We start from the raw sequence: 26,988 nt of genomic DNA, 5'->3' as shown, positions 1-26,988 counted from the left end.
TTGTTTCATCCTCACGGTAACCCCATGAAGTACTACCATCCCATTTTACAGAGGGAGAAACTGAGGCACAGAGCAGTTGAGTAACTTGCCCACAGTCACACAGTTAATTGATTGAGCCTGGACCTGCATCCCCTGCTTGTAACCACACTGCCATACAGCCCAGCTGGCCTTCATGAGAGAGGCCTGCAGAGGCCTGGAGAAGGTGCTGGAAGCAACCAGGGCTCCCCCAAGGCTGCTGACCAAGATCAGGGATGTCCAGGCAGCCAGGACACTCTGGCGCCCTGACATCGGTGAAACCCATGCCCTTTACGAGGAAGGCAAACCCACCCAGAATAATTGTTGAGCCAACAGGTGGCTTAAGCCGCCTGTAAGCCTGCAGATGTCCAGGAGGGATGAGGCTGGGCAACATGCTGCCGAAGTCGCCCTTTCTGCCAGCTTTTTTTTTTTTTGACTGTTTTTATTGTCATTATTGTTTTTGGGGAGGTGAGATGGGCCATCTCAAGAATTTCCCTGTGCCTTGTAAAGGATTAATTTTCACCTGTAGCATTATGGGGGACTAATAACCACTCCCTTTCCTCTGTGCCATCATGTTTTATTGCTTTCTTTCATTTCGCCATGAAGAAACCTGATGCGAATATTCTAGAAACTGCAGCCTGGGGGGTGGGGATGCGGGACTCAGGGGGAGGGCAGTTCATTCTCCCTGGCAACAGGACTGGGCTCAGATGCCAGAGAGGGCCACTGGGTGTGGGATCATGGGAGACGCTTATTTTTACCCCTGCTTCTTAAGACATTTATGGACTTTTCACACTGGCATAAGCAAAAAGAATGAAAAAAAATTATGGTGATAATAGCTAATATTTATTGAGCATTTACTTCATGCTGACTTTATATGCATTATCTCATTTAACCCTTACAACCACCCTCCGGGGTAACTACTCTTATTAGTCCTATTTCCAGATGAGGAACTGATATGCAGAAAAGTAAAGTAAATAAGGTAATGAAAAATTCAAACTACCAAAATTTTAAGAGATTGGCAATAGAAAGGAAGGTCCTACCAATGCCATAATGTGGATGAACTTCAAAAACATGATGCTTAGTGAAAGAAGCCAGACACGAGGGATCACATATTGTATGATTCCATTTATAGGGAATGTCCACAAAAGGCAAATCTAAAGAGACAGAAAGTAGATTAGTGGTTGCCCAGGGCAGGAGGTGGAAACAAGGAGTAACAGTAAATGGCATGAGAGATCATACCGGGAGAGGTGACATATTCTAAACCTGATTTATAGTGATAGCTGTGCAACTTGGTTAATGTACTAAAAACCGTTGAAGTGGGTGGATTGTATGATATGTAAAAAAATGCCTCAATAAAGTTGTCAAACCAAGAAATGTAATTAAAATGTGAAAATCTAACATTTATTGAACACCTCTTAGGCACTTTACAGGAATTTTTTCCAGTGCCAACAGCTCATTCAGTTGTTTACCTAAACTCATCTTTGTTGAGCACCTATTATGTGCCAGGCACCATGCCAGAACATGGGGGTACAGTGGTGAACTGGACCTGGTTCATGTTCAAGATCCCTGCCCTGCTGGAAATCACGGTCTAGCAGGCGTTGGGGGGTAGGGCGGGGGTGGGGTGGAGATGACAATGAAAAAGCCAGCAATGGCAAGAGAGTGTACCTGGGGCTGTCATGTTGTAGGCATGGTGCTGGTAAAGCCCAGAGGAAGCAACCCCATTCAGACCTGGCAGGTGCTGGGAGGACAGGGAGGCTGGGACCTGAAGGATGAGGGGGTAGTTAGCTGGTGAAATGGCAGAGGGGTAGAGTGGGGAAAATGAAAGTTGTTTGACCATTCATTCATTCATTCATTCTTTTGTTCATTCATTCAGTAACTGTTTATTGAGAGCCTGCCAGGGGCCTGGCACTTTGACGGGGCAGGTGGCAGAGGCAGAGGGTATAAAGGCCTTGTGGGTGAAGTCATACCCATTTCACTGATGGGCCTCAGAGAGGTAAAGTGACTTGCCAGTTTACACAGCTGGAGCAGAGATACAAACCTAAGCCAACTTTTGTTCAAAAGCCCATCTCTGGAAGAAGAGGCCAGGCAGGTCAGACACACCGCTGTGAATCTGAGGGCCATGGGTAGGTATCCTGCTAAGAAAACCCATCCTTGATCAGCAAGTGGAGGCTGGCATCCTTCCTGGGGATATTCCTTTGTCTGTTGGAACAACCCCTCCCCCCACCTGGTGAGGACCCATCTGTAGCCCCTTTGGATTATTGATGGGGGAGGTGAGGGTACCCAGGGCTGAAGGGAAGGGACCACTGATTTCACTGTCTGGCTTGGGGTGTTACCGAGCATTGGACAGGGAGTGAGGGCCAGAATTCTAGACCAGACTTTGCCACTAATTATCTGGGGCTAGTCCCCACCCCTCTCTGGGCCTCAATTCTCTTGTCTCTAAAATGGGAGCATTGGGCTTGCTGCACTCTGAGCTCTTTCTGGCTGACATTGATGACCACGACTTCTGGCTATAGAAGTCTCAGGAACTATATGGGCTGGAAGAAGGGTGACCAACTCATCCCGGTTTGCCTGGAACTTTCTGGGTTTTAGCATTGAAAGCCCCACATCAAGGAAAACTCCTCGATCCTGGGCAAATGGGGACAGTTGGTCACTCTAGCTGCAAGGGCATTAGGCTGGCCTCCCCTCTCATCTTGCCCACAAAGAGCAAGATACATAGCATCTCGCTTTTGCACCTATGTGGCCACAGAACTACTTTCTAGCCATTTTGTTTGTACAAATCATGTTTCTAGGACTCAGTTGAAAAGCCCTTCAAGTCCAGGTACCACTTCCTCCATTTCCTTCGGATCTCCTGGCCTTGCTCAGCCATCTCTTCCTGGTCAGGCTTCCCTCCCCTGCACTTCTTCCCCCGTCTCAGGATGGTCCGTTGGGTTGTCTGTCTCCATTAGCTCCCCCAGGGCTCCTGGAGCTCTTGCATTGCTCACGGCTGTTTCTCTAGTGTTAGGCCAGGGTCTGTGCTAAAGCAGGGGCTCAAAAAATAATCTTGGAATGTCTGGGTCTCTCCAGGCCCAGGACAGGGCTGGGTGCCTCCCACCCCACCCCACCCCTCCAGGAGGGCTTCACACTCCAATTCCAGGGCAATGCTGTTGGCAGGACAGATCCTTCAGAGAAAAGACAGCAGGGAATCACTCCCCAGGTGTGGCTTCTTAACCCTTTCTGTGGGTTAAGGTCCCTTAGGCATCTGGTGAAGCCTGTGGCTCCACCTCATAATAATTTTTTAAAAATTGCATTCGGACAACAGTGAAAACAATTTTACTAAAATACAGCTATCAAAGTACTAAAAAATTTTGTGATATAGTAACATGTGTTAATACATTAAGTAAGATTTATTGGTGAGTCGAATATGATCTTAATTTCAGAGTGTGGTAGCTTAAATGATACTTTGAGATATATAGAAACTGAAAGTGATGTGAAAATACCTGTGATTTCTATTAGTGACAAAATCACAGGGACTTCTACTTGTTGCCTGCATTCATGATCAAGGGAAATGCTGAATGCCATTTAGGGATTAGTGAAAATAAAGATATAATTTTTGTCCATGGCATGGACCTCTCAGAATTCTATCCTCATCCCCCCCAGGGTCCGTGAACTCCTGTTTTAAGGCAAAGGGTTTTGATTCTTTAGGTTAGATAAACAAGAAAATCACCAAGAGAGGAGAGAACAAAGAGTGAAGAGCAGTGACCACATTGGGTTGGGTTAAAAGAAATGTTTCAAGACAGGTGAGTTTCAGCTTGGAATGTTGGAAAGGTGAGCCTATTTTCGGAAGGGAGCAAGGAACTGGGGTTGAGGGAAGGAAACCTAGGGAGGGTTTGCTCCTGTGACTGAATCAAAAACAGCCGACTAACATCACAGCCACGACCTCACCCCAGAGCATGCCTGTGTCTCCTTTGTGTCTCTTCTGTCACTGAGAACACCAAGCCATTGTCCCTGTGAGACAGGGTACCTGCCCGCAAGCTTACTCACAAAGAAATGGAACAAACACAAAAGTTAATAACAAGACAAAAATTAAATTGCAATTCAAAAAATGCAGCCTGAAGAATGTGGAACATGCCACATATCTGGTTATGTGCACACAGTGCAAGCCGCAGGCGTTCAAAGGTGCGGGTTACCTCCCCTCTGAGGTTTGTGGTGAGGATCCAACGGGGAAATGGACAAGAGGCCACCAGCATCGGTAGGCCGGTTAGAGCATGTGTTTGGGGATGGATAGCTGTTCCTCTGGTCTCAGCGACCTCTGTAAAATCGGGATAACAACTATGGCACCTGACATATACTTAGCACTCAATAATGGGAACTACTATTAGCGTTCAAAAAATAACCATAGATGTTTGCAAACCGGTTTAAGAGACACCAGGAGACTGGAGAACTTCGTCTTTACGGTGGTAAATCTGAAAACAGATTTGAATGAATGAGTGAATGAATGAATGAATGAATGCGTCCTCTGGTGGGCTCCGCCCTCTATACCTGTTCTGCCCTCAAGCTGCCCCCCCAAGCAGTTCGATGACCCGCTCTGGGGTCAGCTGCATCTCGGCGTATGAGTGTGCGGTGGTGGGGAGGTGGTCATTCAGGGTGGGGGAGCGGCAGTAGCCCAGGCTGAGCTTGCGGGTGTCACATTCCGAGAGGGTCTTCGCTCAGTCTCCCCACTCCTGTCCCCACCATCCGTGCGGCGCATCTTTGGACCCGAGGACCAGCGGGCTCGGCATTGCCCAGCCAATCCCGGGATGACGAGGCCCGCAGTTAGAGGCGGGGGGCAAGCGGTAGAGGAGCGCTCCCGGGTCCACCGCGTGGGGGACCTGCCGCTGGAAGCGCTGCCTTATCCTGGGAAGGTCGAACTAGGCCGCCCCAGGCTGGAGTGGGGGTGGGGTGCGGATGCACCTTCGGAGGCTCTGGTCCCCCGGCTCTTCCAGGTCGAGGTCTCCCTCACCCCGTGGTAATCTGGGGCCGGGGAGTTCGGGTGGGGTGGAAGAGAAGCGGGGTCTCCTTGACAGAGGACGTGGGGGAGGGGACTTCCTAAAGGGGGAAACGAGCGCTGCCGAGGCTGCTTGTCCCTTTAAGAGGCCGGGCTGGCTCTGCGGCGGTTCCGCCTAACCGCGTGCCTGGTGCAGCTCTGCGGTCTGTGTCCCCGGGCAAAGAATCCGAGCCGGGCTGGACGGCAGGACGCGGCGCAGGGGAGGGAGTGGTCCAGCCCGGAGCTGGGCGGAGCCAAAGCTGCAGACAGCGAGTCCACAGAGCCGAGAAAACGGTGGAGCCCGGGAATGGGAGGAGCCACGGGGCCGTGGGCGGGGCCCGGCGCTGCGGGCCTCGGGGACCCTGCCTCCAGCTTTGGGAGCGCCGCAGAGGAGGGCGGGGTGGGCGGGGCGAACTTGGGGGCTGGGCCTGTGTCTGCAGTGGGCGGGGCCCGCCGCAGAGGGGCAGTGCCGGCTGAGAGTCCTCTGCGCGCTAATACCGCGGTGCCTCCACAGCGTCTCTGACAGCCCCGGCGCCGGGACCAGCGATCCTCGATACCTCGCGCAAGCCGCCGCGGCCTCCACCGCGGCCCGAGTCCAGTTCCTCGCCTCGGCGCCCATATCCGGGGGCGGTCCGGCTCGCCGTCTCTGCGGAGGCCGCATCTGGCGCGCATCTGGAACCGCCCGGCCCGTCGCGCTGGATCCCGCGCCCTCCCTGGCCCGGCCGCGCCGGGAGCCCTGCCCGGAGCTGGAGCCGCACTTGGAGCCGCGGGCCCGGGGCCCTGAGCCGCGCAGCCGGCGCATGGTGAACTCGCTGATATTCGGAGAGATGGCCTTGGCCTTCGGCTGCCCGCCGAGCGGTGCCGGGGGGACCTGCCCCGGCGCGAGTGGCGGCGGCGGGGCCGGGCCAGGGCCATCGCCGGTGACGGCGGCGCTGCGGGACGACCTGGGCTCCAACATCCACCTACTGAAGGGGCTCAACGTGCGCTTCCGCTGCTTCCTGGCCAAGGTGCACGAGCTGGAGCGGCGCAACCGGCTGCTGGAGAAGCAGCTGGAGCAGCAGCAGAGCGAGCGCGAGCGGAGGCTGCGCTACAAGACCTTCTCCCGCGAGCAGGCCGTGCAGACCGGGCCCGAGCTGCTGCAGCCACCCGCGCCCGGCGGCGGGCACGGCAGCGGCGCGGCGGCCGGAGCCAACGCCAACGCCGCGGCCCTGGGCGGCCTGCCCCCCTGCGGCGGCTCGCAGCCGCAGCACTACGGCCGCCTGCCCGGGACCATCTGGAGCTACACGCAGGTGCGGCGCACGGGCGGCGGCGGCGTGGAGACCGTGCAGGGCCCCGGCGTGTCGTGGGTGCACCCCGACGGCGTGGGCGTGCAGATCGACACCATCACCCCCGAGATCCGCGCGCTCTACAACGTGCTGGCCAAGGTGAAGCGCGAGCGCGACGAGTACAAGCGGAGGTGAGTGGGGCCCCGCTCTTGCCCCCGCACTCCCGGCTGGCGGGGGGGGGGTCTTCCCTGTCTCCGCGGCCAAGGAATGTGTGCGTTCGGGAGGGGCCGGGGGCGGCAGCTGGTCCTGGCAGGTGGGCTGGAAGCTGTGTTTGCAGAACGCCCTACACACGCTTGGAAATCTCAGTTATCTAGTTCCAAGAATGGGAGCGGGCGCTAACTATGGTGGGGGACACCTCCGCTCCGTCACTGGACCAGGCACGTTGTTTTCTAGGTGACATAATGACCATTGGTGTTTTGCGTGATCTCATCTAATCCTCATGGCAACGCAAAGTGTGGGGCATTCTTATCCTCATTTTGTAGATGAGAAAACCGAGGCACAGAGATGCAAGTGACTTGCCTAAGATGGCTTGGCTAATAGGTGGTGAAGCCAGGATGTGAACTACTCCTGGCTAGTCTGTCTTCCAGCTTAGGTATTTTCCCAAGGATGTAGGAGGTGGGCTCTCCTCTGTCAATGGGTGAAAAGAAATAACTCTTAAGTAATCCACTGGCTTCTTGTTCCTTGAATTAAAAAGTCATGTGTTTAAGAATGGTTGGATCTGTCCACTGAGGCCAGGGTCTGCTGTCTTGGTCTAGCTCTGTAAGGTCCAGCTGGCTGGGCTGGATAACCAGACCTACATCAGACTGGCCACGAGCTTTTAGAAACAGCTACCTTCACCTCTCTTCTCCCCACCCCCAATTCTCATGGTTTTTGGACCCCAACAAACTCAGCCCTAAAGGCCCACAGAAGGAGATAACCTTAGGCTGGAAGACTGGGCACTGAATGGACCCAGACCACTGTCTCTGGCTGGAGTGTGGCGCAGACTGCCTGCTGAACTGGCTAGCACATTCCTGCCCAGCCCAGATTACCTAGCTGGGAAACTGACATTGCTTCCTGCCTGCAACCTGGCTGACAGTATTGTCAAATCGGCCTTCTGATAAGAGTAGAGGGGTCTGTCTGTAGCATCTCAGGCCTGGTTGGGGGCAGGGCCCTCTGCTGTCCCAGGCATGGGCAACTCTGCATTGGGAGCTGTGGCTCTGAACTTCAGGGCTTGGAGGATGCACTGAGAAGCATCTTTCCTCCATTCCTCGAGTCCTAGCGCTCACATGAGCAGAGAGAGCTGGGCATGGGTCTCCTTCCTTTTCCTCTACTGGCAGGCTGGCCACTGGGCAGGATTCAAGTGCCAGCTCCATTACCTGCCCGTGAGAACCACTGGCTGAACCAAGTGGTCACTGAACCACTCGGAAGCCTGTTTACTTATCAGAGAAATGGGAATAATAAAATCCATCCACAGTTGCACAAGGCATGAGTAGGCTGGTGATGCTTTTTGGAAGGTATAAAGTAATCAACTTGACATTATTAAAGATGATTGGTTTTGTCAAGCTGTCAGGGAGCAGTTGCCTGGAGAATCAGGTCTCTCATGCAGGGCCTGGCTTCCTGGGGGTAGGTCTTGGACCCTGCGGGGAGACAAGCTACTCTTCTGGGCTGGTTGTTTCTCCTGAGGACTTGAGAATGGCCTGGTGCCTCGCCATGGGGAGGCCACCTCTCTGCCCCTAGCGGGCAGCTTCCTTGGGGTGGGGCAGAGAAACAGGCACTTGCTCTCGATGGTGAAACTCGGAGGGATGGGCCCTTCTGTCTGCCACTGTTGATTGTGTCGTCATGCCCCAGGCTTGCGCTGTGTTTGTTTTACTGTGTGTGTGCTTTTTGGACCTGGCTACTAAGGAGATGAAAAAACTGTGCCCAGTCTTAGAGGGAGATGGGTCGGCATTGAGCAATGCCCTGTTCAAGTTGCACCCAGGGTGTGGGGTGTGATGTCAGCTTCTGGACTGGCCTGGAATGACATGGGCGCTGCTGATACAGGTGGAGTGCGGCTGTCTCTCTTCCCGCCCTTCTGGGGTGTGTGTGCACCTTCTCTTCCCCCATTTTTTTTCTTTTCTTGTGAATTGGGGAGACGCGTCTATTCTGAAGTTGATTCAGGGCTCAAGTTGGATTTTTTCAAAGCAAGTTTACTCCCTTCTTTGAGCCTCAGTTTCCCTATCTGTAAAAGTGAGAGGAGGGTGGTCTAGAACTGTCCTTGAAGGCCCCGGCTGCCTCAGAGATGCCTTAGGCAGTTCCTTGAATATTAAATAAAAGCTAATATTTAAAAAAATGTTAAAATGGTCATAAAAGCGTGCTCAGTCACTTTTAAGTTCTTACTGTTAACTCACGGAAGTCTACTTAACATTGATTTGTTAGTACTTGGCCTCAAGTTAGAGCCTTCCCCTGCCTTCTCTTTGTCGGAAGAGTACTCTGAGATTACAAAGCAAACTGCTAAAAGCTGGTCCCGTTTGTAGCTACTAATCTGTGTGAGTCAGGATTTTCTTGATACTCTGCAGCCAAAACCAGAGAGAGAATTAAAGCGAAGGTGGACCTGTCATCCATAATCCCAGTTCTAAATGTTAATGGATCAAAATAGCCTCATCAACCTCATGGATTGAATTTAGAATAGGTAACTGTTATATCGTTGAGCCTACAATATAAATTTATACAAGTAACATTCTGTTTTTACTTGTTTCTGTATTTGGGTTTCTCATAAGAATTTTCTTTTGGGAAGAGGGCAGGCATATGATCAGCTTTTTGAGAAGCTTAAGAGCCACTGGGTTAGATGATCTCAAAGGGTCTTCCCAGCCTTGACAATATGTAAATCTGAGTTTGAGCTCCCAGCGCACTTCTGATCTCCTGTTCATAAGAGAATGAGACCAAGATGTTTACCTGGGCTCTTGGCCACTGAAGCCTTCAGATCCTTCCAGGATGTCTAACACGGAGCCCCAAGCAGTGACCGACAGAAGGAGCCTGTGCCGGGAAAGGAAAGGTTCCAGGCTTTCCTCTGGTCCACCTGGAGGAACTCGCAGCCTTGGAGATGTTCATTCTGCTTCTCCAAAGGGCAACCTGGGTTGTGTAGCTCAGTGTTCTCCAAGCTAGGGACTTTTGGGGTTCCACCTCCATGAACTGTGGCCATATTCATGTACCACCATCCATATTATTACTTATGTAAAATATTTTATATAGCCTTATGGGGTATAATTTACATATCATAAAATTCTCCCATTTTATGTGTACAATTCAATGATTTTTAGCCAGTCCACTGAGTTGTGCAACTATCAGCACAATCCAGTTTTAGAACACTTGCATAATCTCAAAAAAGATCCTTTCTGCCATTTTGCAGTGAATCCCTGTTCCCACTCCAGACCAGGCACCACTGATATGCTTTCTATTTCTATAGCTTTGCCTTTCCTCGGCATTTCATATAAATGGAATCATACAGTATGTAGTCTTTTGTGTCTGGCTTCTTTCACTTAGATGATGCTTGTGTGGTCCATCCATGCTATAGCTTATATCAGCAGTACATTCCTTTATAATGCTGAATAATATTCCACTGTATGGGTAGAGCACATTTTGTGTATCCATTCACATACATAGTCAATAAAATGTAAATTTAAAAAGTCACCTGTGTGCTATGTCACATCATCTTGTGTGCTGTCAGTGCTACAGGATCCGTGCTTTGGAAACACCAACCCAAACCAGAGCCTCTGGCCTGGGGTGACTGGGCCCTGGCCCTGATCACTCCTGCTTTGGTTTCCTTTTGGTCCAATCAGCTCTGAGCTCTTTACCATGAGGGAAATGTGGTCACTGAAACTGTAGCCGACAAGGTTGTCAAGCATTGATTTGAAAACCAAAACAAACATCTCTACCCTGTCACCATGCAGTCATGCCACCAAAATATCCTGTTCTGACTTTGCAAGCTGGGGGGCCTTTCCCTGGGAGATTCCTACTGAAACTAGATAAACTTTAGACAGGCAGAGAGTTTTCTAAATGGGCATCCTAGAGATCCAGACTCCAGGTCTGGCTCTACCATTAGGCGCTGTGTGACCTCAGGCCAATTCCTGCCCTCTCTGAGCCTTAGGTCCCCCACCTATACACAACACGTTTCCTTTAGGTGATCCCTGCCAGCTCGCTCTACATTTCGGTCTGTGACTTGGAGGGGCCCAGTTCAGGGCTGCTCTTTCTGCTTCCTGGGATGACAGTTTGGCCTTTCTCTGTTCCGGGCCTCCCCCTCTCCTGCCTCAGGCCCCGTGTGGTTTGGAACCAGCTGGTTTTGTTCCCTCCCCTTGCAAGTTGCTGAGTGTCTGTGCCCCTGACTCCAGTCAGCCTGAAAGTCTCGGTTTGTTTTCCCTGGAGCTTTGTTTGAGAGCCAGGAGGACCACAGTGATCATTTAGCATAGTGGTTTTCAAGTGGACTCTTTGGAGCCCTGGAGTCTAGAAGAGGGTGTCTTGGGGTGATTCTGGGGATAGTCCGGGGGGCTGACTACCTAGGATTCGGCCAACATCAAACACAGCAGCTCCATTTTCATGATTCTCAGATTAATATTCTGAGGGAGATTCGATTGGAAACCAGGGTTTTACAGTTTAGAAGAAAAGAAAGAAAGAAATCGCTGATTCAGCTGAATACTTTCATTTTAGAGATGGGGAAACTGAGGCCCAGAGGGAGCTGACCCACAAAGCCGAGCCAGGCAGAACTTCTGTCTGCCATTGAGAGCTTTCTTCCCTGCCCTGAGATGATGCCCGCATCATTTGCCTTCCACTGGGGCTTGGCAGAATTCTCTCCACCTTTTTATGTGTCTGCCTTTAAGCATTTTTAAAAAAGCCACTTTCAGGGATAGGAGGGACTTTTGTCACAGCTATTTCTGATCATGAGCCGGAAGCGGCTGGGCTGTTGGCCCGAATGGAGGGCTCCAAAAAGGGCTGGTGGGTGAGCCAGCTGGAGCGTCCCTTGCCTTTTCCCATCATGCGCTGGGAGGCCCTTGAGCAGGTGGGTGCTGGCCCCTAAGTGCCCCAAAGCCACAAGACTGCCCTGGAAAGCTGGTCAGAGGGCTTCGTTCCCTGCCACTTCCATTGTTTCCGAAGCTGCTGATATGGATTCTTTATTTCTGATTTTCCTGGGAGGCAGCCTGGGATGGTGGAAAAAGGGATTGAATCCCGGTTCTGCCACTCTCTGTGTGACTATGGGCAGTTGCTTGGCCTCTCTGAGCTGCCTGAGCCACTGCTTTGAGTAAAAGAGGGAGAATAACACCCCTAGGGATCGGAAAGGAGTAAATAAGCTCTTGTGTTAAGACACATGAAGCTCCCGGGACGTCCCCCATCCCAGAGCCCTTCCCCCGTCCCAACCCGCCCCTGCAATATCTGTTCCCTTCATTTACAAGGATTTCTCAGCACAGCGCTGAACTGCCTGACACATCCATTTCAGGACCCGTCGTCGCTCTCTGTCCCGTGGAAGGCGCCTGAGATGGTGCTGGGGGCAGAGGGAGAAAGGGCTACTTCTTTGTCCAGCATCTAAGGAGGCTGTTCTTCCTACTCTTAGTGGTTGATTTGTGCCTCCGGGAATCTCTGGCCACCCTCCGCCCTTTCTTCCAACCTCCTTTAAAAGAAACACGCCCCCCGCCCCCCAACCCCGCCCCGCCTTCATTTAGCTCCTCAGTATTCCAAGTCTCTTGGGTTAGGCTGGCAGACTCTTTGGGAACAAATTTGGGAGGGCTTTTCAGAGCCTCAAGCTAGAAGGAGGGGGATGAGGTCCCAGAAAAGAAAAGGAAACAGGAAGCAGGAAGCAGGGATACAGCTGACACTGAAGATTCCTTCTCCCAGGAATTTGAGGCGGGGCTTTTGCCTTGGCCACCGGATACAGGCCCCTGGGCCCCACCAGCTTACATACACTTACACACACACACACACACACACACACACACACACACACACACACACACACACACACACACACACACACACGCGCGCGCTCTCAGGCTCTCTCTCCAAGCCTGTGCCTGCATCCCCACATGTGTCTGTATTTGAAAGACATAGAAGTGTAGACCCAGAACTTGCACACATCCTTTGCTGCCAAGAGATGCATGAACTTCCAAGGGAATTGATTTGAACCATGCCACGTGTCAGTGATACCAGAGGCTGCGGACTTTGCATGTGGAGTCCCAGCTTTCGATCACATTGATGAGATGCAACCCGGTTGGCACTCCGTTTGTTTCCCAGGTCATAGATGGCAGGAGGCCCACGGCAGGGAAGGAGGCAGCCCTGTTGTTCCCTCAGGATCAGGATATGTTGCTCTCCCCTGACTTTCTTGCATCGGGCATTCCTGAGCACCCACTGCCTCCCCATCACAGGACCGTACACCCTGAACTGTAACTGCCTGGGATGTATCTGCCCCCTCCGCTGACGGTAAGCTCTCTGGGGGCCGGCTCCGGGTCTGTCTTCTTCGTCTTCTACACAGAGAACCCATCCAGGGCCTGGGCAGAGTCCATGCTGAGCGAGTATTTGTGCAGTGAGGGGCGCTCTGTGCCCAGCTGCTGCGTGCTGGTAGGCCCCAGTGAGGCTGGGTTGACACAGTAACCGACACGCATGGACTCTACATCCGGCGGACTCGCAGCTTGTGGAGGGCAGGGTCTGGACCTGGAGTCAGGAGACCCGCGCTCCGGTCCCAACACATCAGTTCAACAAGTTTGAATGAATACCTGTCTCCTGGTGCCACATGCTGGGCCGCCAGTGCAGGAGTTAAAAGCTGAACGAGCTTGGGCTATCACTTTGCCTCTCTGAGCCTCAGTTTCCTCATCTGGAAAAGGGGGATGCTGAGATCTGTGTCCCAGCATTGTGAGAGCAGTAAATGGGCTCACAGAGCTACAGTACATTGTAGGTGGTGAAGTTCCAAGAGTTACACAGCCAGATTTCACAGGGCAGAAGGGGTGAGCAGTGCTGGCTTTGTGAGGTGGGCGGAAGTCAAGAACGGGGCTTGGACCTGGGGAGAGGGTAGTCCATGACCTTGCTGGCAGCATCTGGGGGTTGTGAAGCCTCTTGGCAGGACTGGTGCTTAGAAGAGGTGCTTAGAAGATTCCAGGCCAGGTGGGAGGCTGGTGAAGATTTCTGATGCTGCCGCCTGCCTGCCAGGGCAGTGCCCTCCTAACCCCAGTGGGCACCCATGCTTGGCTTCCTGGGCAGGATGTAGTTTCTTGCTCTAGTTCTTGGTACAAAAGTAGTTGTCACCCAATACTAAATCTGGCAAATGCTTCAGGTTCCCTTGAGGGCCTGTGGCCTGGCTGAGCCCCCTGGGGTGTGGCAGGGGGCAGTTAGAGCCCTGTGGAGTCTAGGTCGTGGTCCTGGCTTGCCTGGGGTGTGAGATAAGCTTCCTGTTGCCCACCTGGGAATGGGGACACTGGGAAGATGGGCTCGCCCAGTGCCCTAGGAACGCTGTCGTCTCTGTAACTTTATTGGAGTGATCTGGATTCTGTGCACGCCATTTAATCTCTTGCACCTTGATGTGTTGCTCTATAAAATGGGGATAAGTTTTCTTATGCGTTCGGCTTCCCAGGGTTGTTATAAGAATCAGTTGAGGGGCTTCCCTGGTGGTGCAGTGGTTGAGAATCCACCTGCCAGTGCAGGGGACATGGGTTCGATCCCTGGTCCGGGAAGATCCCACATGCCGCGGAGTAACTAAGCCCGTGTGCCACAACTGCTGAGCCTGTGCTCTATAGCCTGTGAGCCACAACTACTGAGCCTGCATGCCACAACTACTGAAGCCCCGCGAGCCTAGAGCTCGTGCTCCACAACAAGAGAAGCCACCATGATAACAAGCCCGTGCACCGCAACTAGGGAAAGCCCGTGCACAGCAACAAAGAAAGACCCAACACAGCCAAAAATAAATAATAAAATAAAATAAATTTAAAAAAAAATAATAAAATAAAATAAATCATAGTGAGTTCGTAGCCACCATTAAGTGAGTACCTACTACGTGCTAAGCTCTGTGATGAATTCTTTAAATAAGTGAGATTTAATTATTAGAGCAATTCCAAGAGGTAGGATTGATTCTGTTCATTTTACAGATGCGAGTTTCAGAAGGGTGAAGAACTCCGCCCCAGATCTCCCAGTGAGTCCAGCCTGGGTCTCCAGACCCCAAGTTCAGTGCTCTGCCCGGCGGAGACGCAGGCTGGCTTCGTCTCGTGCGGCCTGGAGGCTGGTGAAGCTGGCACAGGGTGGAGGAAGCAGGCGGGAGGCAGGCTGAGGTGTGGGTCTCCCCGGCGCCTGTCACAATATTGCCGGGCTGGTGACGGAACAGGAGGTGGCCACCATGCTGGGAAGACTTCCTGCTGTGACTTTAGAGTAATTATTTCTGGCGAAGCCAATGAATCACTGGCAACACAAGCAGATGAGCCTCCTGGGCTGCCATAGAGGGCGGGCCAGCCCCCCTGATCTCTGAGGACTGAGCTCTGGGGATGGGGAGTTCCTGGGGTGGCAAATCTAGGCTGGGAGACCTGGGGGTGAGGGTGGGGGAAGGGATGGCGAGTTAGGAACACGAATTGTTACCTGTCAGGCACTTTCCATGTGATCTGATTTAAACCTTGTGACAACCCTGCACGATGGAAACCGAGGCTCAGAGAGGAAAATTAACTTGCCCCAAGTCACATAGCGAAGCCAGGACTGGATGTGGGTCTCAGACTCTAAGTTTCAATGCTCCTTTTGTCACACCCAGTGCCTGAGCACTCCCAGGGCAGTGGTCAGGGGCTCTCACTGCCTGATGACGAGCAGGAGAGAGCAGTAGACATTCTGGTGGCCGGAGGGAAGCTGGCCTCCACCCTGGGCTCAGGTCTGACTTTTGCTTTCGGTTGGTGCTGTGAACTTTGCCAGGGTATAGGGAACTTGTTACAGTCATTCTGTGCCTCTTGTTGGGGAAGATGAGCTTGCTGGGTGTGGGTGTTTGAGAAACCAAGGTTCTGTTCTCTGGATGGTGGCTGGGCACCCACCGTGTGCCAGGCCCCATGCTGGGCACCGGGGTGAAGCAGACACAGCCCCTGCCCTCAGGAGCTCGGTGTCTGGGGACACAGGCAAATGGGACAATGTCACATGACAAGTACCTGCCCAAGTAGTGCCTATGCATACTAGAGGCACAATAAATAGTAATTAATTTTAAAAATATTTATATACCATGTACCCTTTGCCAGGCTCCATTCAAAGCAGTTTACGAGTATTTAATTTATATGGCCTCATAACAACTCTATGAGTTGGAGACTATCATTAGCCCATTTTAGAGATGCTGAAACTGAGCCATAGAGACATTGAGGGAAGCTGGGCCAAGACAGGAAGCGGCGAGCCAAGATTCGAACCCAGGAAGTCAGGCTCCAGATCCAACCTCTTATCCTGTGTGGTACCCAGGAAGGGGCATGTGCATTGCAAGCAGCTTTCCTGCTCTGAGCCTCAGTTTTCCCTTCTGTGTAATGGGGGTAATAAATCTGGCCTCATGAGGCTGTTTGGAAGATTAAGCTAAGTGATACCTGTGGAAGCATCTTATAAACTGTTGAGTGCTGTGCCCGTGGTGACTAAGTGATTGGAAGCCCTGGGCCACACCCACACTGCTGTTTCTTTTCCAACTTCCCATGCAACCTGGGGCTACTTGAAGTTCCATGAAAGGTCTTGTCCTCCCCTTGCCTTTATATCACATCTCCCCTAGATCCCAAGTCAAAGGACAAAAACCTTTGGAACTAAACAGCTCGGAGCAGAGCGTTTGTGTGGAACTTGGAAGCTGGGAAGAGAGGAGTCCAAGAGTGTCTCCACTGCTTATCAGCTCCGTGACCTTGAGAGAGTCCTTGCTTCCTTATCTGCAAAATGGGGATGGATAGGCATATTGCACGGGTGGCATGAGAAAGGGACTGAGGTGACGGCCCTCAGACACTGGCAGCTGCTGTGATGATTTTTTTAATTAATTTTTATTGAAGTATAGTTGCTTTACAATGTTGTGTTAGTTTCTACTGTACAGCAAAGTGAATCAGCTATACGTATACATATATTCCCTCTTTTTTGGATTTCTTTCCCATTTAGGTCACCACAGAGCCTTGAGTAGAGTTCCCTGTGCTATACAGTAGGTTCTCATTAGTTATCTGTTTTATACATAATAGTGTATATATGTGCCGTGATGATTCTTCAGTGAGACTGGGGGTCCTGGGGAGAGGAGCAAGGGGGCACTCCGGTGGCACTGGGGCCCTGGCCTGGGCTGCGCTGGGTCGGGGCTGTCTCCGGGGCGGCTCTGAGATGCTTGCTCAGCGCTCTCTGGCCTGCGTGCTCTGACTTCAGGATGTGCAGGTGCACACAGCCCCCTGCTCATCTGCTGCGCGATGGAGAGACACCCCCGCAGTGGAGACACTGCCTTCCACCCTCTTAATTGGCATTTTTATTACTTGGGTTATTTAAGGAGTTTCTTGGCTCGCTGCCATCTGTTTGCCATCTAGGGGGAGGGGAAGAGCTGGGTCTAAGTGGACCTTGTGAAATTCCCCAGCAGACAGGCCTCTGTCTGGGCAGAGTTGGTACATCTTCCCGGGGCCCACTGGCACCCCCATTTTGTCCCCGCCTGCTGTGGTTAATGGGAAGAAGGCCATCCCGGGGCAGGGTGTGGGTGGAGACTGAGACTGGAATAGATGTGGGGAAAGCTTGTTGCAAAGTCAGAAGAACACTGGACCAGAGAGAGAGCCTTGGAGCACTAGGCGGGACCCTGGTGGGACCCTGTAGTGCCTGAAATCCAGGGATTCTGGAAGACAGCTGAGCCAGCTTAGGGCCAGTCAAGGAAGGCTTCCTGGAGGAGACATCAGCTGAGTTGTGTTTTGAAGGTCCAGTAAGAGTGGAAGAGAAGGGGGAAGGGTGCTGCCGGTAGAGAGAACAGCTTGTGCAAAGACCTGGAGCTGAGATTGCCATGCTGGTGCACAACCCAGGCCCGGGCCGGAGTCAGGACACAGCCAGAACCTGGCCTGCCTGCTCTTTCTTCTCCCCCTTCCTGGCCTACCTCCCTCCTCATGGCCTTCTTGGCTCTCTTTGCTCTGTTTTGCTGTCTCTCCTCCTCTCTCCTTTCCCTCTTTCCCTTCTTTCTTGTTTTGGTCTCTGTTCCCTATGGCTGGAGGCAGGGGAGGGCTGTGAGGGGTCTCTGTCCCCCACCCCCGCCCAATGCCAGGCCTTGGTGGGGGGCCCTTTGTTTGCTGCTGGGGCTTTGTGAGCCCGTGCGTGAGCCCGTGGGTGTGCGCGTGTGTCTGTGAGTATGGGGCTGAGAGCCTCTTTCTACCCCCTGTGGACTTGGAGGCTCCGGGGTCAGGACCCCACCTCTGTCCACTGCAGACCCCTTGTACTACGGGCCTGGGGTCTTGACATCAGGTTGGGGGACAGGGGAGGTTGCCTGGTGAGAGGGATAGCTGCCAGGTTAGAGGTCAATGCCGTCATGGGGGCCTCAGCCTCCCCCGCCCCCGTCAAGGTCTGGGCCTATGATTAGACACCGGTCGGGGAGTGAGCTGGGGAGGCTAGGCTGCTCACCTTACCTCTCCCGCCTGACTGCCCCACCTGCCCCTTCTCCCTCACACCCGTGCCTTCCTCATACCCCCTGGTGGGCCCAGCAGGTTTGAGGCTCTCTCTGAGGTCATTTAATCCATCCCCCTGCTTCTAGGAGACGTCGTTCCCCTGTCATCCCAGATGACTAAATGTGCCTGGTGTCTTTTGAAGAAGACCTTCTGAGAGTTCGTCCCTCAGTGTTTTATCTTTTTCTCTCTACCCCCACCCACATACCCATGACCATTTTACAGATGAGAAAACTGAGGCCCAGGGAAGGAGAGCAGCTCCCTTGAGGTCACACAGCACAGTAGGGGCTAGAACCCAGGTCCCCTAAACAGGATTCCTTTGAAACCCTTGGGCTAAGGGATCCTTCTGGAGGCTGCTGGTCCTTTAAGGAGGGCTTTGGAAAACTTCCAGAGGCCAGAGAACGTAGAGTGAAGAGGCCTCGGAGCCTGTCAAAGTGGAGCCCACACAGACTGAGCCCTGCCCCTTGGCCAGACATCCGAGTCCTCAGTGCTGCAGATGAGGCTCTCTTGGCCGACAAAAGAGACATCTGAGGTCACCTTGGGTTTGTCTCCTTGTAACAGGAGGCAATTCCCTGAGTTCGGCCTGGCGTTGGCGCCTTGGGGTGTTGACTGACTGGCTGACTGACCTACTGTCCCTGTCTGCCAGCCGTGTGCTCAGCTGTGCATTTCTCTGTGCCTTGGTTTCCTCTTGTATAAAATGGGATGACGAGACCCACAGGGTTGTTGATGAGCCTGGCCCACTGAGGGCCATTCCCATCCCCTTTTCTCTGGGGTGAGCCCTGGAGTTGGAGGTCTGAGAAGTTTGCCCACAGTGAGGAGTTGGGTGAACCACAAAGACCGATCCCCCAGTCTTTACAAAGACCATGTTTCTTGAGTCCCCAGCCTGGGGCTGGGCCCTAACAAATAGTATGTTTGGATCTGTACACAGTTTTATATGGAAAGTCTTAATATTACATTGCAGCTGGTTTGACACTTGCCTTTAAAGAAAGTATTGATGTTTAAAACATCAGGACTTATTCAAGTTGGGAAAACTGGGGTCAGAGCTCACCAGGCTACTGACAGCCACGATTAACCTACACTGAGTTCAGGGAAGCCCCAACGTGTAGGTTGTTCCTTTCTGGGCCTTAAGGCATAATACATCCATGGGGAATTAAAAAGAAATTATTTGTTCACTCTTCCTCAGTTGCATTGTCAGCCTGCAGTCAGGGCCTTCACTTGGGTGGGAGTTCTGATCCTGGAGTCAGATCGCCTGGGTTCCCATCACCACCCCACACCTCAGTTTTCTCATCTGTAAAATGGGGATGACAACCTTAGCTCACGGGTTGTAAAGAGGGTTCAGTGCGATGGTGCATGCCGAGGGCTAAGTGTGGTGCTGGCCCCCTGAGCTGTTATTGCTCTGTCCCTTCTGTCTCATCCTGGCCCTCACCAGCTCCCAAGGCCCCACACAGTGAGAACTGCCTCTTCCCTCCCCGTTCGGGCTGCAGAGTGGCCTTTGTGTTCAGAGCACTTCCTTTCCCCAGCAGAGCTGCCTGCTTGGCTGGCAAGGAGGAGGTCACATCCCCTGTCCTCCCCAGCAGACTGTCAGCGCAGGGTCACTGGTAGGGCAAGACGTAGCATTCGAGGCTGTGGCCAGCACAGTGTGCCACCTGGAGCCTGTGGCTTCCAGTGGCCTTGCTGGAGAGTGGTCTTGAGTGGGGAATCTCTCTGTGTCCCTGCCTCCCTGGGGAGGGGCCCCCTAAGTCCCAGCATCCTTGTGCAGATACGGAGGCAGCCTTGGGACCCATCCCTGGCCTGAGATCTCACTGTGAGGCAGGGGCAGAGCTGGGATTTGAACCTGAATCTGGTGGACTCTTCCAGAATAATTCCGGCCGCACTCCCAGGCTCTGTCTTTCAGGTTGAGGAATGGGCTGCATGTTCCTGGCCCTGGCCCTTGGGCTGAGATACAGGAGTTCAAGTCCTATCTTACACCTCAGGGATCACCAGGGCAGCTGTTCTTCCTGAAGGCCATGGGAATATGGCTCCCGGGTTCTTGTCCAGCCCACTGACTATCTCTGCGAGGCCTTGTGGGTGAAGCACCCGCTCCCAGACCTTGGCAGAGAGGTGACGTTGAAGGCTGTCCTGGCATTGTTTTTCCAGAGTTGATGTCAAGGCAGCTGGTTTAGGGTTTCGCCTCTGAGACAAAGGCTGCTTTGTAGCTTCTGCTGGGTTTAAGTCCAGGCATATCACCCTCCCAAAGTAGGAAACGATGTGGAAGGGATTGCAGAGAAACTCTGGGAGGCTTCACTCACCCTCAGCTCCTCCAAGAAGGAAGCCAGGATCTCATAACCCCATTATACTCCTCTCACCGTTCCCCGAGCACATCCCATGTGCCTGATGCTGTGCAAAACTTCATGGATGTTTTGAACTGCACAAGAGTCTTGAACCTCGCAAGACTCTTGAAGGGTAGCTGTGGTTAACGCTTACTGTACAGATGAGGAAACAGTCTCGGCAGGTGAAATGACTTGTTGCTTGTCATGGCCAGAAAGTGGCAGAGCTGGCATGTGAACTTGGGTCTTAAAAGATCGTCCCTGGGGTTCCATCACTGTTCAGTCTCATTTCAAACCCAGCTTTGGGAGGGTGCTTCAGGAGGTTGAGGCGCCCCAGGGGGAGGCTGGAGCAGATAGGTCTCATGGCTTTGGGGATCCATAGCTTCTCTTCTCAGGATTCAGAGTTGGGTCACGGTGCTCGGAGAATGTGTTGCATATTTAAGAAAGTGTGTGTGGGTGTGAGCACAAGTTAGAGAAGGGGGTTGGACGCTGGAAGGTCTATAGTCACGGAAAGGTGATTCCAGGGAGCCCTTGAGGGCAAGTGTAAGGAATCATCCCAGGGGACACCTAAGACCTTCTGCTCTTCTTTTTGAGGAATTACTTCGCTTGATCATTCATTCATCCATCCATCCATCTATTCATTCATCCACCTATCCATCCATCCATCCATCCATCCACCCATCCATCCATCATTTTTAGGGTGCTTGTGCTTGGCCCCATTCTTGGGCCCTGGGGATGATGCAGCATGGACTGGAAAGGCAGACTCCTGTCCCTAGGGAGCTCGCCAAATGACTGTTAAATCAGAGCTGCAAGAGTCCTTAGAGATGTTCGATTTCTCCCCCAGCACACACTTTTCAGAGGGGTAGTGACTTGCTAAAGGTTACACAGCAAGTTGGTGGAAAACCTAGGACTCAGAACCAGGTCTGTGGATCCCAGCCCCATGTTCTTGCATCTCTGCTGTGCTGACAGACGGCTCCACTCCTGGCTGGCAGCCCTCTCACCTGGCCCTTCCTTCCTTGGCTATTTTGATGTGTTCTTGGGCTTTTCTGGAGTCCTCTGCAGCCTCTCTCCTGAGAGACATCCAGAGATCCTGGTTGGACCAGCGTACAGGCCCCAGGCTGGAGCTGGGCCTGGCTGTGCTCTACCCTGAGATGACACCATTGTCCACTTGGAATGTCAGGTTGGCTGGGCACCCGAGTGCAGAGACTCTGAGGCCCTGCTTTGCTTGTGGACTCCAGCTTGCTGTCCCCAGAGGGTCTCCAGAGGTCATCTGTTCCTCCCTCGCCTTGAGGGTAGGACCTCTGCAGATCCCACTTAAAGGTTTTACTGCCTGGGAAGGACATTCCAGGGCCTTCTAGCATCCTTGTAGGCTTTTCCATTGGGAAATGCTTCCTGGTCTCTAGCCATAATCCCATACGCTGCATTTCCCCGTGCTTAGCCTTCCATCGAGTAGGGGAATGGGTGGGCACTGCCTGGTGAAGACCCTTCCTGAGTTCTCCAGGCAGCATCAGTCCCGCACTGAATCTCAGAAGCTTACCTTCTTCCTGCCTGAAGTTCCTCTTGACTCATATACATGCTCTCGTTGGGACATGCTTTTTGTGTAGAAAGGATCTGGCTCGTCCCTCTAGGATTCCACAAGTTCCTGGGGGAGCCGGGGCGGGGGGAGGGGCAGGGGGAGGAGGTACATTCCTTCTCCTGGAGTCACGGAGCCCTCTGAGCCGGAAGTGGCCCTGGAGCCCAGGGATCACCCTGGCCCCACCTTTCCTGATGGGGAAACTGAGGCCCAGAGAGGTTGAGCAGATGTCTGCGGCCATTCAGACAGCCTTCACAGGGCAGTGCTGTTTCTGGGGTTTGGGTCAGGGAGTGGGTTTTCCAGCCTTCAGACCTGGCAGTCCCTGCCCCAGATGGGTGTTCTGGAAGCGAGGCAGCTGGCTTCATTACTCTCCGCAGCTGGGAACCAGTACCCGCCCCGCTCACTCTCTGGGTTGGCAGATTCCTGGCGGGCCAGGCCTCCCCTCGGAGCCGGACAGTGGCACCTCCTCCACTCCCACCTGCTCCGTGGTTCCCTCTCACCCCACTGCCTCGCTGACTCCCTTTTGGCCCCTGGGAGGCCTCTCACCTCCAAGGGTGGAGGGCAGGAGGCCTAGTGTTATGACAGTAATTAAGTTGCCAGGGGGATGTTAGCTCCCATGCTGGGGCAGGAAGGGTTAATAAGCAGCTCGGTCTGCTGGGGCAGGACTCCCAGCTGGTGTCCTGGCCCCTCAGGCCAACCAGGCCATCTGGCTTGGCAGACATCACACCAAGTTTCATCTGTCCCAAGGCAAAGTCACCAGGAGGAAGCCGCCTGCTGCCTTTGTGGGCCTGCTGGGGTGGGCGTGGACCAGCCGTCTGTCCCTAGGAGGCCAGGCAGGTTGGGAAAGGGCCCACCACTGGCAGGATGCCCTGGGGGGGTGGCTGGCGGAGGGAGAGCCTGAGCTCCCAGGGATGGTCAGAGCTTCCTTGTGCAGATGGGTCCCGGGACGGGCTGGAACGCAGGCAGAACGGGACTTGCACCCAGGCCTTGCTTGCTGCTCTGCCCCGGGGCTTCAGCTCACACGCTCATCCATTCATCCAGTGCATAAATACCAGTTGAGGGCCTGCATGTGCTGGGTACTTGGTATCCAAGTCTACCAGACAGCGCCCCAGTACCAGTGTGGGGGAGAGGGACCCAGAGAATGAAGCCTCTGAGGGACAAAATGGCACATCTCAGCCAAGCCCAGGACCCTGGACCCTGGACCAACCCCCCAGCCCCAGCAGCCGGAAGTGGGGTCTGCTCACTAAGGTGAGCAAAGTAACATGAGATGCTTGGTACTCATGATCTTGTACAATCTTCACAACCCAGTGAGGTAGATACTGTTGTTACCCCATTTTACAGGTGAGGAAACTGAGACTCAGAGAGGTAAAGTCACTTTTACCAGGTCACCAGCTGGGGCATGGCCATGGCTGAGTCTGTCTCTCTGACTTGCAAATCTTTTGAGATAAAGGGGCAGCAGTGGGGCTGTGTGAGTGGCCTCACCCCTTCCCCCAGGCTTCTCCTTCTCGTCCCTCTGTCTTGGACCATCTCCTTTTTGGCTTCTTGCTGAGTCCAGGCCAGGGAGTGTGTGGCTGGAGGACCAAGTCTCAGGGGGAGAGAGGCCCCGATTGGGTTTGAGTTGAGAAGGGAATCTGTGCTGGTCCCTTGGCGGGGCTGGGATTGGTGATCCTCTGCCTCCTCCCCCTGGGCTGGGCACCTGGCAGGATCCAGGCAGCTTGGGGGTCTTTAGTGTCTGCAGGATGCCTGCAGGATCCCCTGCCCATCTGAGGGTCCTCGGGGCTGGGCCAGGCCTAGAAGAACCTCACTTCAGGGACCCCTCTGTTGGGGCCCAGTGGGGCCCAGGGTAGGGCCTCTGTGCTTCGCTCTTACAGTTTGGAGGTGATACCACTTGGGGTCCATTCTGATCCCCAGGAGACTGAGGTACACGCTCCCTGACCTTCTCCATCATGACACCACCTGGCACAGAGAAAGGAGCCTAGGCTTTGGGGTCAGAGAGGTCTCTGTGTTCTACTGCAGCTCCATATGGAGAGCAGAGGCAGGTGAGTCTGGTGGTTATGAGTTTGGGCTCTGGAGCCAGACTGACTGGCTTTAAGTCCTGGCTCCACCACTTCTGAGCTCTGTGACCTTGCACACGTTGCTTCAATTCCCTGGGCCTCAGTTTCCTCATCTGTAAAATGGGCATAATAATAGCATCTACCTCATAAGGCTGTTGTGAGGATTAAATGAGTTGATAGTGCCTATCACATCCTAACATTTCATATTGTTAACTATTATGATTAGGGAACCTGGACAAGTCGCCTTACCTCTGTGAGCCTCAGTTTCCCCATTGGCAGAATGGGGGTGAGGAAACTAGAGGCTCCAATAAGGTGTTCTGCCAGGGGTGTTACTGTCGCAGAAGGTTCTCTGGGAGTCTGCTATTTTTGACCTCTCTCTCCTCTAGAGGCGTACCCCAGCCCTGTGGATGGATGGGAGGAACGCTGTGTGTGCGTGTGTGTGTGTGTGTGTGTGTCTGTGTGTGTGTGTGAAGTGCCCTTCCCACTGATTCACATCACGTTGAATGTCAGGGCTGCGTGGTGGCAGGAGGCTGGTATTAAGTCATGAGTCCATCCCCTTGAGCTGTGTGTAGTCACTAATCCCGCTCGGGCGCGGGTGACTGCAGTCTAATTACCTGTCCCGCTGTGCCTGCAGCCTTCCCGGCCAGTTATGACACTGATGGCGCTCCACATGCAGGTGGTGCCTGCCATGACCCATCCCTTGTTGCATCAGCTGCACATATATTTGGTTCCCGGGGTCCTTGTCACTCTTCCCTCCTTCCTTCCTGGTGATTGCTCAGGACTGTCCTCCTTCCCTCAGCAGCGGCATGGCAGGAAACACACAGGCTCTGGGCTCCTGTCCCTGCTCTGCCGCTGCCTGGCTGTGTGACCTTGGGCACGTCACTTCACCCCTCTGAGCTTCGGGCTTCTCATTTACAAATGGCCTGGGCTTCTGAGCATCCCCTTCTGAGGTCCTGAGGGCCCATGTTCTGTGATTTTTTTTTCCCCCCATTACGCCTGGAGCCTGATGTGCTTGCCAATCCTCATTTAATCCAAGAGGGGGGCCATTCTCCCCCATTTCACAGATGAGGAGACTGAGGCGCAGAGAGGTGACCTGCTCAAGGCTGCAGGGCCTTGGTTTAAACCCAGGATGAGGTGTGTGCCAACCCTTGCCTGGTGGGGTCTGCTTGGTTGCCGACCCCTCATTGGTCCAGGTGTGCTTAGCTCGGAGTGAGTGACATGGCTGTGATGGGGAGATGGCATTGAGCTGCTGACCAGCAGTGCTGTGCATTTACCTGCAGGGCGGTACGGTCACTTGAAATAAACAACAGAGAGATCCAAAGTGCACATTAGGTTTCCAAAATAGCCTTGGGAGTTGCTGTTTTTCCTCAAAGCTATAAACATATCCTTGGGGTGGGGCTCCCCCAGCCTCCTGGGCACAGACCCCCTGGACCTCCAGCTTCTTGGCCTGGTGTTCAGACCCCCTCCTGGCTTCTGGATTTGAACAAGAGATGGAGTCCCAGAGGCTGAGAGCTGCTGACACCAGGGATGGGGGTTGGGTGGAGGGTCCCTGGGGGCTTGGCCAGGCCTGGGCCGAGAGGCTAAGTCCTGGGGATGGAGAGCTGTGAGCACTAACTTGCCCATCGGGGGCCCCATGAGAGGTAGGCCCAGGCGTCAAGGTGAGGGAAGGGGATTGTTGGAGGAGAGTAGAAGAGCTGGCAGGGATTGTGGAGGTTGTCTGGGAAACTGAGGCTGACGGGGAGGGGCGGGGTGGGCAGGGAGGTCATGTCCAAGGCCACACAGTGAGTTGGTGCTACACTGACTCCAGATTGGGTCTCCTAAGGAAGGCCCTGGAGGGGACCTTCCATGGGCCCTTTATCCACCGAACATTTATTTGGTGCCTACTGTGTACCAGGATCTATACTGCACTCTGGAGTTGCAGCTGGGAGCCAGAGATGGGTCTCATCTTACAAGGGCTGAGTTAAGTAGAGGAAACGAACAGATGAACAGATAACCTCAGTAGCAAGTGACCAGTGCCTTTGGAGTACAGAAGAGGGGTGTTTGACCCTGACTGAGGAGCCAGGGAAGGCTTCCTGGAGGAGGGGGTATACAAACTGAGGCCTGAAGTTGGCATAAGCTTCAGAAAAAGCTTCAGAGAAAGAAATGACAAAGTGGCGTGTAGAGGGAGCCTTCCAGGCAGAGTATACAGCACAGGCAAAGGCTTGGAGGTGTGATGCAGCTTGTCAGGCCCGGGGCTGGAGGTGCCCTGGGGGATGCTGTTTTATCTTGCCCCACCCTAGCACGTGGCCACTTGCTCCAGGGCTCATCACACACCAGGTGGGAATGTCTACCCTTTTGGAAGAGAGGTGACGGGGCCCATTTCTCATATAAGCCTGATCGCCCAGCCCTTGCTCCTTGGGGAAGGCAGAGTGCCACCCAATGAGGGCGAGGAAGGACAGTATTTATGGTGGGGTCTTCCTCCACCCATGGGAGTGGCAGCCTTTTGACTAATGGGGAAACTGAGGCACAAAACAATGTTGCTGCCGAGCTGGAGTCAGGACCCAGGGACCCTGCTTTTCCTTGGCTCCCTGGGCGGCTGCTGAGCCCCATGAGAGTACAGCTTCGTCACACCCAGCGCTTTTGAGGGGCACAGAAGCCTTTTCCATGTCCATACCCTTGAGACAGTAACCCACTCCATGGAGGTAACTGGACAAATATGCAGATATGTATGTACTAAGATCCTCTTCGCAGTGTTGATTAGATTGCCAGGACTTGGGAATGACAGTGCAGGACCCATTAGATCAATGGTGCCACGGCCACCCGCTGTATCACCTGCTGGGAAGGGGGCTTGCTATGTGTTGTTAAGTGGGAAAAGCACACTTGAAAATCGCACATGGTCTGATCCCATTTTCACTATTAAAAGATCTCATACAAGAACAAAAAATCTCATAAGAAAACATTGGGAAGGGTGTGCAGCCAGTGTTAATGGCGATTCTCTCAGGGATGGAGGATTGGGTGGGTTTTTAAATTCTTTTTTTGTTTGTTTGGCTTACCTGATTTTTTTTTTTTTTTCTGTTTCTTGTGTAATCGTAAAATACTCAGGCAATTTAAAATAAGGGAAAACGAATGGGTATTTTTGTCTTAATGGCTTTGGT

At 53.3% G+C, this 26,988-nt stretch overlaps 1 protein-coding gene across 2 annotated transcripts in view; it reads left to right on the top strand.

Moving 5' to 3' along the window:
* The first annotated feature begins 5,495 nt into the window (after positions 1–5,495).
* The window catches only part of IFFO2 (intermediate filament family orphan 2), a 48,546-nt gene continuing 27,053 nt past the window's right edge, over positions 5,496–26,988 (top strand). For both annotated transcript variants that reach the window (XM_059914966.1, XM_059914959.1), the window contains exon 1: positions 5,496–6,473. In XM_059914966.1, the coding sequence (XP_059770949.1) occupies positions 5,818–6,473 (656 nt within the window). In that variant the 5' untranslated portion in view covers positions 5,496–5,817. The remainder of the gene's footprint in view (positions 6,474–26,988) is intronic.

The sequence above is a fragment of the Balaenoptera ricei genome, chromosome 1 (assembly GCF_028023285.1).
Source record: "Balaenoptera ricei isolate mBalRic1 chromosome 1, mBalRic1.hap2, whole genome shotgun sequence".
Lineage (NCBI taxonomy): Eukaryota > Metazoa > Chordata > Mammalia > Artiodactyla > Balaenopteridae > Balaenoptera > Balaenoptera ricei.
The sequence above is the reverse complement of the archived record's forward strand: the minus strand, read 5'-3'. Positions and strand labels throughout refer to the sequence as shown.